The sequence below is a fragment of the Triticum aestivum genome, chromosome 5B (genome assembly GCF_018294505.1).
Source record: "Triticum aestivum cultivar Chinese Spring chromosome 5B, IWGSC CS RefSeq v2.1, whole genome shotgun sequence".
NCBI lineage: Eukaryota > Viridiplantae > Streptophyta > Magnoliopsida > Poales > Poaceae > Triticum > Triticum aestivum.
In genome coordinates this window covers 156,121,787-156,138,952 of record NC_057807.1, presented here as the reverse complement: position 1 = coordinate 156,138,952, position 17,166 = coordinate 156,121,787, and the positions used below count along the sequence as shown (strand labels likewise).

At 45.5% G+C, this 17,166-nt stretch overlaps 1 protein-coding gene across 1 annotated transcript in view; it reads left to right on the top strand.

Moving 5' to 3' along the window:
* LOC123110903 (calcium-dependent protein kinase 27) overlaps positions 1–16,459 on the top strand; it is a 35,962-nt gene extending 19,503 nt beyond the window's left edge. Inside the window, exons 6-7 of the mRNA XM_044531539.1 lie at positions 15,831–16,055; positions 16,192–16,459. Coding sequence (XP_044387474.1) covers positions 15,831–16,055; positions 16,192–16,323 — 357 coding nt within the window. The 3' untranslated portion in view covers positions 16,324–16,459. The remainder of the gene's footprint in view (positions 1–15,830; positions 16,056–16,191) is intronic.
* The last annotated feature ends 707 nt before the right edge of the window (positions 16,460–17,166 follow it).

Sequence of the window (17,166 nt, the reverse complement as noted above, 5' to 3'; positions counted from 1 at the left end):
ATCAGATACTTTGGATCGGAAAAAATCAATGTTCATCATAGAAAGTCTTACAAAACTAAGCATACATAATCCTCAAGCATTTCACCTAGCAAATAAAAAAAGAGACATTTAAGTATACATAATCCTCAAGGATTTCATAGATCAAATTCCAAAAAACAATCATATTAATTGTTGTTGCAATGGAAACAACATTATAGCTAAGGTCATCGTACATCGACCAAGTGACACTATGATGTTTTGTAAGTAGGTATAATCGCTTCGTGGGAGCGCAATCTGTGACCTTTGTGAGGAGAGACGTCAAGATAAGTGCTCATTGCATGGAACATTTAGAAAATGCGTCTTTCGAAGTCTCATGACCCCCGATGGCTCAAGTCTCACAAGTTCCCTTGGAGTCTGAAACCCGACATCCATGAACCTTGGTCCTAAGGAGGGGGCATGTGGATCTCCTATTGAGTTTATTCAAGTGGGATTGAATGAGAGTACATACCCTTGGGGTGACTATTTATAGCCTTGATTCTTGACAAATGACCAGGGCTACCCTTGAAGGTTTTAGGTTGGAGGGATACATGGGTAATAAAAGGTCCATGGTTCTACGAATTCTAGTCAAAGGCGGGGGTGTTTATGGATCATGCTGGGACAATCCTTCTCACCCATTCATGAATAAGAAATAGCTAGTTGGGCCTCCTATAGACATGGCCATCTTTGCTTCTTTTCATCATCTAAGACTACATTTTCTTATTCCCTCATATTCCTTTGACTTTTTTTTACCATAGTGGTTTTCTTGGACTCTCGTTGGCTGCCCTTGACTTGTGTTGATCATCTTTGACTTAGGTTGAATGTTCATGTGGATACCCTATAGAACTAAGTGGAAGCTCCGATAAAATTTAGTTATCCTCTCAAAGTGAGTCCCTTGGGAAGATGTCACAAAAGTCATTGTTTTGTCATCGAGTCAATAGTCATGTCTTGATAATCTTCTTTGCCGCCTTTAGTGGTTGGCCTCGCTATATGTGATCTTCTCACTACTAGGAAAAGGCTAATTAGTGGCGCACCTGTTTTGGGCATTAATGGCTCACTACAGGTGCGCCACTAGCATCAAGCCACTAGTAATTAATACTAATGGCGCACCCCTGGTGCGCCATTAGTATACCAGACAATAGTGGCGCACCAGGGAGTGCGCCATTAGTATGTCAAGTGGTGCGCCATTACTATGCCTCCCAGGGGGCCATATTTACCTTGTGCTCTGGGTTACTAATGGTGCACTTCTAGATAATGAGCCACTAGTGTGCTTATTGCAGTGCGCCACTAAAGTGCAGTGTGGTGCGCCACTAGTATGAATATTAGGAATTTTTTTTCTTTTCTGATATTTGCACAAGTTACAAAACATATTACTACACAGAATATAGACAACACAACATATAAACAACAGATTTACCGAATACAATAGAATATTAGTCTCCGAATACAATTCATCATATTAGTCTCCGAATTCAAAATACCGAACAAAGTTAGAACATTACAAGTCTTGAGACCGCGAGTAGCGAGTTTGTCTTCACATTACAAATCGATATCGATCATCTAAACTATCATCACATAGAAGAGAGCTGCGGTCATCACGATGAGCATCATCGTGATGAAACTGGTCTTCATCCGGTTCCTCCAACGCTCCCTCCTTTCTCCCGCTAGATAGCGCGCGTATCAAGCTTCAGCCTCCGCCCTAGTGGTGTACCCTTTGTAACTGTTATTGCTGAAATGGTGAACCTGTCTCTGACACTCCTCCCAGTTGTCGTAGACTCCAGGAACCTTACCCTTGTACACGACATAATACGACATCTCTATGCACTAGCCAAACAAAACGTTAGTAGCAATTCACAGGCAATAGATAAGCAATATATAAGTATGCAACAAAAGGATCGGAAGAGAAAAGCAACACATTAATAGCACGATTCATGGTCCTACTAATAAATAGCATCGATTACATATAAGTTGAACGACTGTCCAAATAAAAGAGACATACAAGTTCATTAAAGTTTAGTTACAACATGAGCCAATCGATATTTCAGAACTACATAGCACCACTACTTTCGACTCGACTCAGGGACCGAAGCGTGGATGAAGCCGTCGTCTTTCGTGATGGTCATGAAATCACGGGCGTTTTCAGCCTGCATTTGTAGTGTTGTTTCTATCTCACTGTTGGACGGTTGATATCTGAGGTAGAACTGCCCCGAGGTACGAAGGTCATCTTGATGGATGATTTCCGTAAACTCCGACTGGATGCGAAAGAATTCTTGTCTGATGTCCGCGTCCTGGATTGCCGACAAGCTTGTGGCCCAATCTTTGAGATTATTTGGTAGAAGAAGGTGATTATGGTCCTGTACGATCGCCCGCATGTGATGGTGGGCATAGTAGGCATCCTTCTGACTGCCATGCGGCTGCTTGACGCAAGGGAACGTTGGATTGTGGGTGAACACGTGCTTGCCATACCTACAAATTGGCCTGCTGAAGGTGCCTCCAGATCTGGCGTAGCCGAGGAGAACATCATCAAGAACTTTCTTGATATTTGTGTAGTCTTTCTTCGACTGACAGTACGAGTCGAAATACATGGCCATGGAATATTTCGGGCTTAAGAGGATGAGTGTGCAATGTGTGTCACTGCACAAAACACGGAATGTTAGAAAAAAAGAACGATCAAAATCTAAGAAATCATATGTTACGGGGCGGTGAGGGGATGACTTACTCAGGAAAGTAAGGCACGAGGAAGTTATCCTTATCTGGGTTTGCCAGAATGATGCCTTCGAGGTGTGAACTCGCGACTTGCCGGTCCCCAGCGCTGCCCATGATCTTGGCACGCATGTAGAAGGGGTCGACTATCACGATGTCCGGGGTCTTGTCTCTAATGATCCGCATCTCCATACTCAGCGAAAATAGCCGAACGAAGGTGTAGTGCAGCGGATGAAGGTTAAACATAGCGAAGATGTCATCAAACCGCAGGACGATCGTACCCCTGATGGCGCTATCCAGAAAGCCCTTGCCCTCATTGGCCACGGAAACCAGGTATGCCACATCATTCTCGGAGAGACACCGCTTCTCCAAAGAAAGAACACTGTCATGCAAACTCCGCATAGCACCGATTGCAGCATTGAGCAGATTAGTAGGTAGCATTGGCCTACCCGCCACATGCACCCTCCTCGAGATATCCTTAGGTGAAGGTGGCCCGTCCTGAGCACGGATCGTACTCGGTGCCGGCTGGCTCGCACCGCCCTTGTTATTCTTTCTTTTCCGTCCCTTCTTCTTCTGTTGTAATGGGATCGAGTTCTGCTCAGAGACCGCCTTCTTGAGTGTGTTGGGGCTGATAATATTTCGCACCTCGGCTATCTGAGGCTCCGTGAAGGCAGTAGCTGGAGGCATCTCCTGATAACTAAACGCCAGACGACGCCTGTTGCAATTGGGTTTCTCCGCGTACTAGCAAGATCGCGGTCGTCTTTTGTAGGGTTGGGTTCTTGAGAAGGAGGCCCCAAGAATTCATCACCGTACCCATGTTCGGCAAAGTACTTATCGACGTTGGTAAATGTACCATCGTCATCGTCGTCGTCGTCCGGATCCTATGCCATATGCATGTCCAGATCTTGTGCCATATGCATGTCCGGCATGTACGGTAGCGTTGCGGCGGTCTTGCCATGGCTTGGCACCGGCACGACTGGCGGTGTTGTCTGTGGGGTGGTGTCCCCTGCCCCAAATGAATTTGGCTCTTCGACCAAAGCAGGGGCCAGCTTAAGTAGGCGCTGAGGGTCATCACATCATCTTCATCGGCCCCAGCGGGTCAAAACGGAGGTAACCAGTCTTCGCAGCCTAGCAGCACTCGAACCAGTTGAACCCTATACATGGTGGGTGGCATCGGATTACCGTGGAACACGGGGTTGCCCAGAGTAACGATTCTGCCCTTGGCGACATCGATCGACTCGCCGCCCAGGAAGTGCAGGAGAGTGCATGGAACGTCGGCGCCGGCGCCCTGCGAAAACATGTAGGGCGTCTGGGATGCCCAGTCAAAGGCAAGGAGATGAAGTCATCGGCCAAGAGGTTTAGTTACCGTGATGGCGTCGAGGTCGGCTAATGTCGAGGCACCGCCAACGGCGGGCGTGCAAGTGACGGGGGGGACGCTTGCTGCCGAGCTGCCGGCCAGCGTATTCTTCACACACCCGGGTGCATTAAGCTCCAATGCCCGGGCCAGCGCCGAAGACACCAATACCGCCTCCGCTGGAGACACCAATGGCGCCAGATACGCATTGTGCGAGTTGCTGGCCGTGAAGCTGCGAACCGGGGGCGGCCCCTGTTGGCCGCCCGCAATCCACGCCTGTAGCCCCTCAAACAAGGTAGGCACAATGGCGGTGAGCGTCGTTCCCAGTTGGTGTTGCACTTGCTCTTGGACCATCTCCGGAATCAGCGCCACTTGTGCCTTGAGTTCTTGAACCTCACGCGACTGGCTTTCTGAGCTGGTCTTTCTCTCCTTTCGCCCACCAACATTATAGTATGACGGCCATTTCGTGGACAATCCTTTGCCGGCCACACGACCAGCTGACGACGGCTTACTGAACTTATCCTTATTTTTCATTACGTTCAACGCCCTATATAAAGTGTTGTCCCAAGGGGAGCTCTGAGACGACCCTGCGCTACTAGTTTCAGTGTCCTGCGGAAGGAATGTGAACCATTTAGAAATTTGGCTTCATTAATTAGAATGCAACCATATGGAGCTAATTACGCGGGGGTGTATTCCTTACCAGAACAAGCTCATGCGCCTTGGTCTTCGGATCCATGGTCAGCTCCTCTGTTACCGGGTCCACCTTGTACCGGGCCCTGACATAGTTCATGGTCTGCTTGTCACGGTATTTCTCGAAGCGGGGCGGTAGGCCTTTCTCGGCACGCTCTGCGTCCTCCGTGTCCCATATAGGTTCCGCCACTCTGTAACCGTCGGGACCGAGTTGGTGGACCCCTAAGTTCAAGTCTCGCATATGTTTCCCCACTCACTTGATTCCATGGTTGTATTGCTCTCGCACTTGATCTTGAACTCCTTGTAGTCATCTTCGCTGATCGAAGGATTTTTCTCCTTGATCTTCTTATAACTATCGCCTTTTTCAATCATTCTCTTCACCACGCCTCTCCAAGTAGCCAGGGCCATGCTCATCTTTGTGAGGGCAGCATTGTTCACTTTATTCCCTGAGAGGCGTGTGTTTGCAACGTCACCGGGGAACTTGTATCGTTCGTGCAGCTTCATGAAGAGGAGGTTGTGCAAATTCCCTCGGTCCTTGTGCCTTAGGTTCTCGGTGTTGATCGAGATGGTACTCTGGATAATGCACCCGAGCTGAACCGCGTACCCCTTGACTAATTCTTTGGGTGCCGTTGGATGCCCCTCGGAGGACACTTCAGTAAATTCCTCCTTGACGGTGCCGAGCACGTTCAGGCGCCGATCCTTCTGTTGCCTCTTAGGTCGGCTTCCATTTGTGCGTGCGCTGCCATCATCAGTGGTGGCATCCTCGGCGGCACCATCAGTGGTGTAATCCCCAATGCCACTAGGGGTTGTGTAGTCAGGATCGATGTCTTCCACGGCGTCCTCATAGTGGTGAGGTTCTTCCTCCATCTCCTGGGACAGCTCCCAGAATTGCTTTCCCGAACCACCGGCCTCATTGTTGTGGGCCATGTTCGCTCTAAATAGGAAAAAAGTTTGGTCAGAAAGTTGGTTATTGTCAAGGAACAAGATCTCTAAGTTGACCAAATAACCTAATTCTCGAGGAATTCACTGTTAGTGTGTTGTTGCTAAGGTCCAAGTCCCTTCATAACCCCCCTCTTCTTGTCTCCTCTCACTATCTCTCTCACACACATGGCAGGCAAGGGTGTCTGAGTGTGTGAAAAAATACTAAACTAATCCAAGTGCTGAAAATTGATCATCTGTTTCAGATTGCAGTTTTCTTTCTTGGGGCTTCGGTGTGCGGTACAAAACTGAATTTTGGAAATCTATAGAATGAACAAGCTAAGGGCTAAGCTTTCATCATTTAGGTTTTTATCGACACCGAGGCACCCTAAAAGCCAAGGTTTTATCATTTAGGGTTTGGATCCAACACACTATCCATTTCTTACCACTTAAGTTGGATCCTTCTTCTTCCTCTATCCAACCAAGAGAGATAGATAGATACATACTAAGAAGCTAGAGTCAAAAATTGTTGGTGAATTTCTGAAACTCCTTTTAGAATCTTCAGTCAGAAAGAGTTATCATTTAGGGTTTGTCGATGCTGAGGCACCCTAAATGCTAAGTTAAGTTTTCATCATTTAGGATTTATTGATGCCGAGGCACCCTAGGTTGACAGATATATATGGGTATCTTCTAATAATATACCCTATCAAGAAAAGGGAAGGAGAATTCTAAGTTGGGCCTAATCACTTGGCTCTAAACGACTCATGGTTTCGTCAGTCCACACATGAATTCAGCATATGTGTTTAATGCAGCAAGAATAAAGGGGCAGTTGATCCTACTTAATTAAGTACTAAGATACCCCGGCCCATGCATTAGTCGCCAGTACCCCATATGTCCTATTTTTAGCAAAGTCATGCTAAAATTCACGGAAAATTTCAGCATGACCTTTGCTGAAAATATGACATATGGAGTACCCGAATTTGCCGGAACGAAAGTTAATCGACATTCCGGCAAACTCAAGGGCCTCTCGGGGTACTTGCAAAATCATTATCCAATGAAGGAATTGCGTTGCACACTGCTGCCTCACACTGCTGCCAAAATCATTATCGACATGCTAGTACTGTGTTTCTCAAAAAACATCTTGCAAAGAGTTGCGCCGCACACTACTGCCTAAATAGTTTAAGCAACGATTTTCCAATGAAGGAATTACAACAAACGATTTGTAATACTTGAAGCTAGGCAAAGAAGAAAAATCTGGAGGCCTCCTCTTTGCTAGCACAACTGAACTGGTATTTCACTCTGCATGGCTAAACAGTCTAACAACCAAATGATGCCTGAATGCACACTGCGGGTGTGTTGGTCTAAGAATGAGACCAGTGCCTGCTGCATACCAAGTTAACTCATGCTGACAGCAACAAACTTATAACAACATAAATGAAATTGCAGTTGTATGAAATAGAAAGACCACAGTGCTAGTCACTAGGCTAGATAGCCCTGCTGACTGAACAAACTTGCAGAAATTGGTGCCACTAAACATTTTCATCTAACTCAATCAGTGCATAGACTTGACAAAACAAAAATATAATTGCGCCAAATTAATTAGCTTCCAATAGTACAAGTACAGATTGTACAACTTAACAGTCAAGCAGAAGTTTTGCTTGCATAAAAACAAGTGACCTAGTGAAGAACCTACCATACCATGATCTATCTATGCCAGCCTACACAGTGCATAACATGGATGACTAGAAATAATAGAGCGTCCGGTAGATGCTAAAGCCGTTGTTCTCCATGCCACCAAATTATTGACATGATCCCAACACACACACGGCGCAGCATAAGATAAGAAAAGTAAGGCAAGTTGAGGGGAAGATTAGTGGGCAAAGAATGTGCTTTGCCAGGCTCCCAGAACCCTTTGAATACTGATAACAATAGCGGTAAAGCGGCCTTGCTGCCCTGTTGCCGGTACAATATTACCATCATTCTGTTGCGCCGAACCCTTTGTTTACACCGCACACTTGCTCCTCTCCCACTGATTGCCGTGCATGGCCAGGACGAGTGGCTGTTTCCGTTCCAGTTTCAGCGTTCATGGACTCCAACAACCACCACTTTGCAGACAAGCAAGAAAGCGGGCTGCGTGGATGGATGGGCGGACGATCATCACAATGGATTATCATAGCCGAAGCGTGGTGCCAGGGGGAATCGACGACGAGGGAGGGCCGTCGGGCCATCTCCTGGAGGTCATCGTAAAGCGCCGGCCTCCACTCATGCCACCGGGGAGGAATGAGATCCCCGGCAGATTGCATCGTCAGCACCGCCTACTCGAGTGCCTCGAAAATAGCGCCGGTGCTTCCGATCATGCTAGCCTCTCCCAGCCAGATTTCAGTCCACCAAGAACAGAGAGGGCAACTTGCAGGTTAAACTATGCCCAAACATTTTGCTGGGGCTCTACATACCAGGTATGCTAGTTTAGAACTTTATTAGATGTATGTGTGGCTGGTGAAGCTCACTGGAAAGGGGAGCTCTAACAACTATGCTAGCTAGGAACATGCCCCCCGGTTGAATTGGTTGGTCAGTCACATCCACATATAACTAAGTCCAACAAACATGATCCAATTTGATCTTAAAAAACATCTCTTCCCCTTGGATCAACACCAGGGACAGAATCCACTCCAACAACCCTGTTTGACTGTTTTTATGCAAGCCCCAATCAAATATATAAAGAGATTAAATTTCCAGAATTTGTTTCACTAGAAAGAAAACCCTGGCCATGGGCGTGTGGGCGCGCGCGCACGCTGTAGGCCGCAGCCGGGCGCGGTACGCTGGCCATGGCGGACGGACAGGGGGAGTTCCAGAGCACGGGGATCCTTGGCCATGGCGGGGCTGGCTTCGGCCTCATCCAGGACGGTGCTACAGCAGAAAATCAAGCATGGGGAGAGAGGGGATACGAATGGTGGCTCACAGTGAGGTCGGGGCGTGCTTGGAGAGGTTGGGGGGGCACCAGTGTTGCAGGTCGAGGCGGCGGCAGCGGCGATGCCGACGGTGGTGGAGCGAGGCCATCCAGCGGAGGAGAGCTTCCTGGCTCCAGCTGGTGGTCCAGGAGGAAGAAGCAATGGGCAGTGCACCTTGTCGGCGCGGGTGCGGCGGTCGTCGGAGCGGGCGCGGGGATCGTCGGAGCGGGTGCGGGGGGTCGTCGGTGCTGGTCGAGCGGGCGCGGGGATCTGGCGAGGGAGGGAAGGGGGATCTGGCGAGCGATGGACAGAACACACATACATAGCTAGAGGAGGGAAGGTTAGTAATGGCGCACCATCTAGGGGTGCGCCATAAAAACAGTGATAGCAATGGTGCACCCTCCTCTGGTGCGCCATTAGTAACTTTTTTTTATTTTTTGTTGCATCTAATAATTTTTTAGAAAATGACGATCAAATTTGAAAACATTTATGAATGTGAAAAATATCATCAAATTTGTTATTTGAAAATATTGATCAATATGAAAAAATATCATCAAATTTGTTATTTGAAAATATCATCAAATTTGTTATTTCAAAATATCATCAAATATCATCAAATTTGTTTTTTATTTTTAATTGCATTCATTTGTGAATTGGTAAAAAAATTATGAATATGAAAAAATATTCAGGAATTCAAAAAGTTGCATCTAATAATTCTTTAGAAAATGACGATCAAATTTGAAAACATTTATGAATGTGGAAAAATATCATCAAATTTGTTATTTGAAAATATTTATGAATATGAAAAAATATCATCAAATTTGTAAAAATATTTAGGAATTCAAAACTTGCCCATGAAATTTAAAAATATTCATGAGTTGAAAAAATATCATCAAATAAAAATTGATATACCAGAATAAACATAACTACAATAATAAACATAAATAAATATTCATGATGACTAGAACAGAAGAAATATCATTTCAATATGTCGAAATACAATCGAGAAATGAAGGCTACAATTTAAATAGAATCGATCTTAGCTAGCTATCTGTTCAGAGTCTTCTTGCCCTTATTTTTCGCAAATGGAGTTCTTCTCTTGAACGAACATCCTTTAGGTAGGGTGGTCCTGCTTCTTCTTGTGGTGTATGCTGGTACTTCATCGTCATCGTCATGTTCCATATTCGGGTCGCCGTACTTGTCGAAATCTTGCTCATTGGTGACCCCATCCATTCTGATGATCTTCCTTTTGCCTCTCCTCACGACAACATGACTGGGCTTTGACGGGTCGGTAATGAAGAAGCATTGGTCCACTTGGGAAGCCAGTACCCATGGCTCATTTTTGGCGGTGACGTTTGCGCCCATGGTCTTGGATTTGGCTTCGGGTATAACCATGGTGGTGAAATACCGGTCTTCTTTTAGGACGCTCTTGGCCCATCTGACACGGAACATCGGGACCTTCTCTCCAGCGTAGCTTAGCTCCCAGATCTCCTCGATCCTTCCGTAGTATCTGTCCTTGTCGTTACCGGTGTAGGATTCCATCGTTACCCTAGAGTTCTGATAACCATCGCTCTTCATGTCCTTTTCCTCGGTGTAGAATGTGTAGCCGTTGATATCGTACGCCTCATACATCATCAGGTTGTGCTCGGTGCCCTGTGACAAGGCGAATATGAGTTGTTCTTCCATGGAAGAATCCTCATGTAAAGGGTACGACAGAACCTTCTCCTTGAACGAACGTGTGAAACATGAGTTGTGCTCTTTGATTATATCTCCGTCCGTCCTCTGTTTTCCTTGGTCATTGTACGTCTTCTCAATAAAGGTTTGTGCTCTACCACCGAAGGATCGACCACGTCTATGTGTTGTAGCGCGACTAGGTTTGCTCTTTCAAAGTCGGCGAGTCGACCCTCGAAGTCGACATGCATTTCGCGGCGACCCTCACGGTGACCCCATCCAGCGAGCCTAGCGAGGTGCCTGTTGACGGGCAGAACAACGGGTTTCTCGATGCCTTGATAATTCATGCAGTGGGAGATGCACTCTTCGGTCAGAAAGCCCCTGGCTATGCTTCCCTCTGGACGTGACATGTTGCGAACGTATCCTTTGATGACACCATTCGTCCTTTCGAATGGCATCATGTTGTGCAGGAACGTCGGCCCGAGTTGGATGATATCCTCCATGATATGGACCAGCAGATGCACCATAACGTCGAAGAATGCGGGCGGGAAGTACATCTCAAGCTCGCATAGTATCACCACGATCTCTTCCTGTAGCCTTCTGAGTTGCCTCACGCCAACCGACTTCCGAGAGATGACGTTGAAAAAGTTGCATCAAATAGCGTTTCACAGACGTGTGCATCCATGATCCCACAAATTGCAACTGGATGTATCTGCGTCATCAGCACGTGACAGTCGTGAGACTTCATCCCGCTGAACTTCTGCTTCACTGAGTCTAGGTATCTGCTTATCTTCCCCGCGTAACCGTAAGGAAGTTTTACTCATACGAGGCAAGTGAAAAACTGCTCGATCTCCTCCTGACTTAGATTGAAGCACGCGTGAGGGAAGTCATTTCCTGTCTTCTTTGCCTTTTTGCCTTTGCGACGACTTTCCTTGTCCTGCTTCGCCTCATCATCATCATCATTAGCGTGAAGCTCCTCCCTGATGCCCATTGATTTCAAGTCTGCCCTTGCTTTCGGCCCATCTTTGGTCCTCTCTGGCATGTTGAGCAGGGTACCAAGCAGACTCACGCACACATTCTTCGTGATATGCATGACATCAAGGCTGTGAGGCACACGGTGGATCTTCTAGTACGGCAAGTCCCAGAAAACAGACCTTATTTTCCATACCTTCAGCAGCGGCTCTGGTGCCTTTCGCTTCTTTCCTGGCTCTGGCGCCTCTTGCTTCTTTCCCGGCAGTGGGCAATCTTTCCAATTTTCAACAACTCGTCTATTTCCTCGCCGCTCCTTGTACGCGGGCGTCTTCGGGGTTCGGTTTCACCATCGAATAGATCCTTATGTTTTCTCCATGAGTTATCGTCGTGAAGCTACCTTCGATGTCCCATGAACACGGTTTTCGAAGACCCGGGATCTCTATCTAGCTGGCGATACATTGTGTCATCCATGCACCTAACGCATCCAGAAAATCCGTGGACCACCTGCCCCGCGACATATCCGTAACCGAGATAGTCCTACACCGTCGTGAGCAGTGCGGCTCTCATAGGGAAATATTCTTTCTCTGCGGCATCCCATGTATTGGCTGGCGTTTTCCACAGTGTGTCTAGCTGCTCTTTCAGCAGCCCCAGATACAGATTGATGTCGTTCCCTGGTTGTTTCAGCCCTTCAATTACCATACTCATGTGAATGTACTTACTCTTCATGCACAACCAGGTGGGGAGGTTGTACATCCACACAAACACAGGCCAGGTGCTACGTGTGCTTCTCTGGCTCCAAACGGATTGACTCCATCGGTGCTCGCGCCCAGCACGATGTTCCTTGGATCGTCCCCAAATTCTGGGTATTCGAAGTTCAACGCTTGCCACTGGCTTGCATCCTTAGGGTCACTCAGCATCTTGTCTTTTTTATTTATCTCCGGATCATTTCCGTCTTCTTCTCGCTTCTTCTCCTCCCTATCTGTGTGCCAACGTAGGAGCTTTGCTACCTTAGCGTCCGCAAAATACCGCTGCAGAAGAGGAGTGATCGGAAAGTACCACACCACTTTTCGAGGAGCTTTCTTCCTCTTCTTGTATCGAGTGACGCCGCACACCAGACATATGGTAAACTCCGCGTGCTCGTCCCAATAAGTGATGCAATTGTTCATGCGCACATGGTATTTCATGTGTGGTAAATCTAGAGGACACACGATTTTCTTCACCTCCTCGAAACTGGTTGGGCACTTGTTCCCCTTGGGAAGACGTTCGTGCCAGAATGACATGTTCTCGTCGAAGCATGCATCGGTCATTTTGTGTTTTACCTTCATCTCCAGAGCCATGAGCATTACTTTCAGGCGGGTATCCTCGGGCCTGCATCCTTCATACAATGGAGTAACCGCGTCTATCTCTAGTTGATCCAGCTTGGCTTTCTCTCGGGCGACAACTCTTGCGTTATCCGTCTGCTTGAAAAGCAGCTCTTGAATATGAGGGTCTTGCACCCAGCCCATCGATGGTTCATCGTCGTCTACTCCGACATCTTCATCTTCATGATCATGCCCTTCGTCTGCTCCGGCATCTTCCTCATCATCATGTCCGTCATCTTCTACATGATGACTGTGTACTGCATCTAGTTCGTGATCATGTCCTGGAGATTCTTCGTCTTCTCGCACGCCCTCGCCACGGTTGTCTTGCTGCCCTTCCTCATTTCTTGCCCGGCCCCCATGGATGACTTCATAATCATCTTCATCACCTTGCCACCGATAGCCATCCATGAAACCACGCAAGAGCAGGTGGTCCCGCACCTGTACGGAATCCGGGTCCATAAGGCTCCTCAGCTTGCATCTTCGACACGGACATCTTATCTCCATCTCGTTCTTTTGAAGCATCTCGGCCTTCGCGGAGCTCAAAAACCTATTCATGATGCCTTTGGTGATCGTGCGGACCATGGTCACCTGCGGAGTAGAGCAAAATGATATTTTAGAACCAAGAAATTTTTTGGAATGACTTTGCCTAAAAATAGGACAAAAAAGAATGCATAGTGCCAAATTCTCGCCGAAACGGAAATGAATCAACATTCCGGCAAAATATTGGCAACTATCGCATTTCAAATACCGGTAACTGCAAACACAAACATATATGCAACACCACAAACATATGCAACACCACAAACATACATAGATCTAACTGGCCATAAAAAGTGCATGTGCACGTTGTTGGAGGGATAAAAAAGTAGATCTACAACATAAAGAAAGCTTTCCCCTTACTTACCTATCAAAAAAGGTAATTTAACCACTTAATTTGGGTGAATCTATGGTGCAAATGAGGTGAGGAGGTGGAGGCAGCCGAGACAAGTTTGGAGGAGGAGGTGGAGAGAATGAAGTGGGGAAAGTGAGTATGGTAGGTGGCTGTCCAAAATATCTAGCTGGTCTCAGGTTACTAATGGCGCACCACCTATAAATGCGCCATTAGTAACCCTGGTTACTAATGGAGGACCTGTTAGGTGGTGCGACATTACTAGTTTTGCAAAAAAAGTAAATGTTAGTAATGGCACACCGTGTATGTGGTGCGCCATTACTAGTTTGAACTAGTAATGGCGCACTATACTCTGGTGCGCCATTACTAGTTTTGAAAAAAAGTAAAAAAAATGTTAGTAGTGGTGCATGGGGTGTGTGGTGTGCCATTACTAGTTAAAACTAGTAATGGTGCACTATGCCCTGGTGCGCCATTACTAGTTTTGGAAAAATAAAAAAATTGTTAGTAGTGGCGCACCGTGGGTGTGGTGCGCCATTAGTGTGATGGACACTAATGGCGTACCAACACATGGTGTGCCACTGCTATATAGCAGTGGCGCACCATATGTGTGGTGCGCCATTAATCTCCATATTATCTATAGCCCTTTTCCTAGTAGTGTCTCTTGGATTCTCGGCCTCATTAATCTCTTTGAATCTCGTATGATTGAGATGATGGTCATTGATGAGCTTCTACATTGCTAGTCATCAAGGACTAGGGAAAAGTACCTATCGGAGAAGCAATTGCAAAACCTATACAACTACAAGTCCCTGTGACCTCCGAGGCATCTTTCCCTGTTGTCTTTACATCTCCCTGGGGATCTTCATGTTTTTCTGAATGTAGGTTTCAACTACAGAAATATCTTGTAGGAATATAAGGCTTTTTGTGATTTTTGTGTCGAGTTTACATTCCCAAAAAAACTTTGTGACATCATATTTTTTATTGTCGTTTCTAACTGAACCGACTAGGACAAGTGTGAATAACCTCTATCAACTCATCTCCGTGTGTTCTTCAAACATTGTCGTAATTTCCCTTTTGATAGTTAACAACAAATTCTTGAATTGAGGACAAGCTTCAGTCATCATAGTTCTGTCACAATACTCTTCTACCAGAGAACATGGATGAAAACCTCCAATAAAAAAATAGGTATATCAGAACTCGGGTATATTCATAGTCAAAATTTCCATTTTTCAAATAGTGAGGGACAATCACGACTCTTTTCAAATTTTAGAAAAAATGTTGTTGACTTCATTTGTATTGCAAGGATGCACATTTTTAGAAGTTCTTAACAGATAAGAAGTACCATTGTGAGATTACCATTAAGAACTTTTGGCATATTATACAATCAAGAATCACCTCATCATAAGCACTTTCAATCCTTTTGAAATTCTTCCAACACTTTTACTTCAATTGTTTAGGAAGAGGAGTAACATGTGGTTGTTTAGTGGTTCCAGTACCACCACCATATGCATTTGTCCCACAACCAACAAGAGGGTTACATCTTCCCATTGTTGACTCAGGCCAGCTTAGCGGATGTATTCCTCTCCACTTTCTCTTGCCTACTTGCATCTTGAGCTATCAACAACAAGAGTAGTCAATATAGCAACACGAGTACTAACTAGACGTTCAGAGGCACAAATTGACAAGGGGTGGTGGGCAGGTGTACGTGTGCTTGTGTTCTGCAGGTATGGGTAAAATAGACACACACACACACACACAAACACACACACACACACACACACAGAGAGAGAGAGAGAGAGGGAGGGAGAGAGAGAGAGGAGTTTGAAAGCGAGGAGGAAACATTGGTTGCTTATTGGGATATTGTTGGGCCTCTCATGGAAAAATTCATGTGTGGTGCTAGGCAGGGCTATTTTTGGGCTGAGACTAAATCAGAAGCTCGACATTAAAATGTATTTGTGCTACAAATCAAGTCCTGAGTCCACCCTGTGTCTTTTGGTCTCTGTTGTGCATGCCTTGGTTAATTAGGAAGTTCATAATCCTTTAGGAATCACAATCTTCCATTTAAATTATTGAGAGGGATCAAATAAACACAATAACCAATATGATGCATCATGTAAAAAATACAGTTAATTCAGCTCACACAACATAATTACGAGTCAAGTCCTTGCATTTGGTAGTAGGTATTGATCAATCAAAGTATTTCATGTTATGGTAATTGTAAAGATGATGGAACGTTGGTATATTTATTAACTTTGCTACTACTTTTAACCCAAAAGTGATGTAATGTTTCATTTTTTCACTTCATTCTTTAGGCCGATATTGACAACAGTGGTACCATAGACTATGGAGAGTTCATAGCTGCCACTCTACACTTGAACAAAGTTGATAGGGAAGACCATCTATATGCCGCCTTCCAATACTTTGACAAGGATGGTAGTGGATACATCACGGCTGACGAGCTCCAACAGGCATGCGACGAGTTTGGGATTGAGGATGTTCGACTTGAGGACATGATAGGCGAAGTAGATCAGGATAATGTAAGATCACCAAATTTAAACAATCAACAATACACTTGCAGTTTTATTGACGATGATTATATCTATAACAACAAAATATCATCCAATCATGTATTTTGAATCTGACAAACATATTTGGTGGGAAATGTTCTTGCAGGATGGACGCATAGATTACAATGAGTTTGTGGCCATGATGCAAAAATCGACCGCAGGCTTTGGGAAGAAAGGCCATCAGTATAACGTTAGTGTCGGTCTTAGGGATGCCTTGAACATAAAGTCAAATAGCTAACAATGTTGTAGAAGTGTTTCTATTGTGTACCTATATGTATACCCACCTCCTTTTACTATGATAAGTGGTGTTGTACATACATATGTGATTCTAAAGGAAAGGGAAGCGTATGATTGTAAAGTAAAGGAAAGGAAAACGTGTGCTGGTTAATCCATAGGACCATTGTCAATTGAAGATTATTAGCTATTGTTTTCATCACCTCATGTGTACACAAATGTTAATTAGTGAGGGTAATGCTATTAGAAGTATTGGCAACTAAAGAACGATTTGGTACAAAAAAATGAAAATCATGAGTTCTTTTTTAAGAGGAATATTCATGAGTTCTTTATGCACAAGAACAACAAATATGTTTAAATCAAGAGAGTACTTTATACTCATGGTATCTCATAATTCTCTTAACCTTTTGTACCTAAAAATGGGTCCACATATAGAACTCCAAAAATATAGGATCGATCGCGCACCTCCGTGTGATGACTCAGTTGGTGCATCTAGGCTGCCGCCACTAGCATCTCCTCCTTGGTGCCTTCTCCCTTCACTACGACCAGTGTGCAGCTGGGCCAAACCTTTATGGTCACCAGTGACTAGGCCTTCGTTTCTGGATGGTTCTAGTGGATTTGTAAGCGTGATTAGATGAGCATTATAGTTCGTCATACTAGCAGCATGTCTTGCATTCCTTCATATAAGGTGTGGAAGCGTGTGCTACTTGAGCGTGAGATTGAGGATCTAGTCTAGTAAGCTCCTGCCATGCAAGCTCGTAAGTTAGAAGAACTTTTGCATGAAGCTTACGCCATAGGATGGTTCAATGTGGTTTATTGATGACTCGGGCATCACTAGCTCATGTTC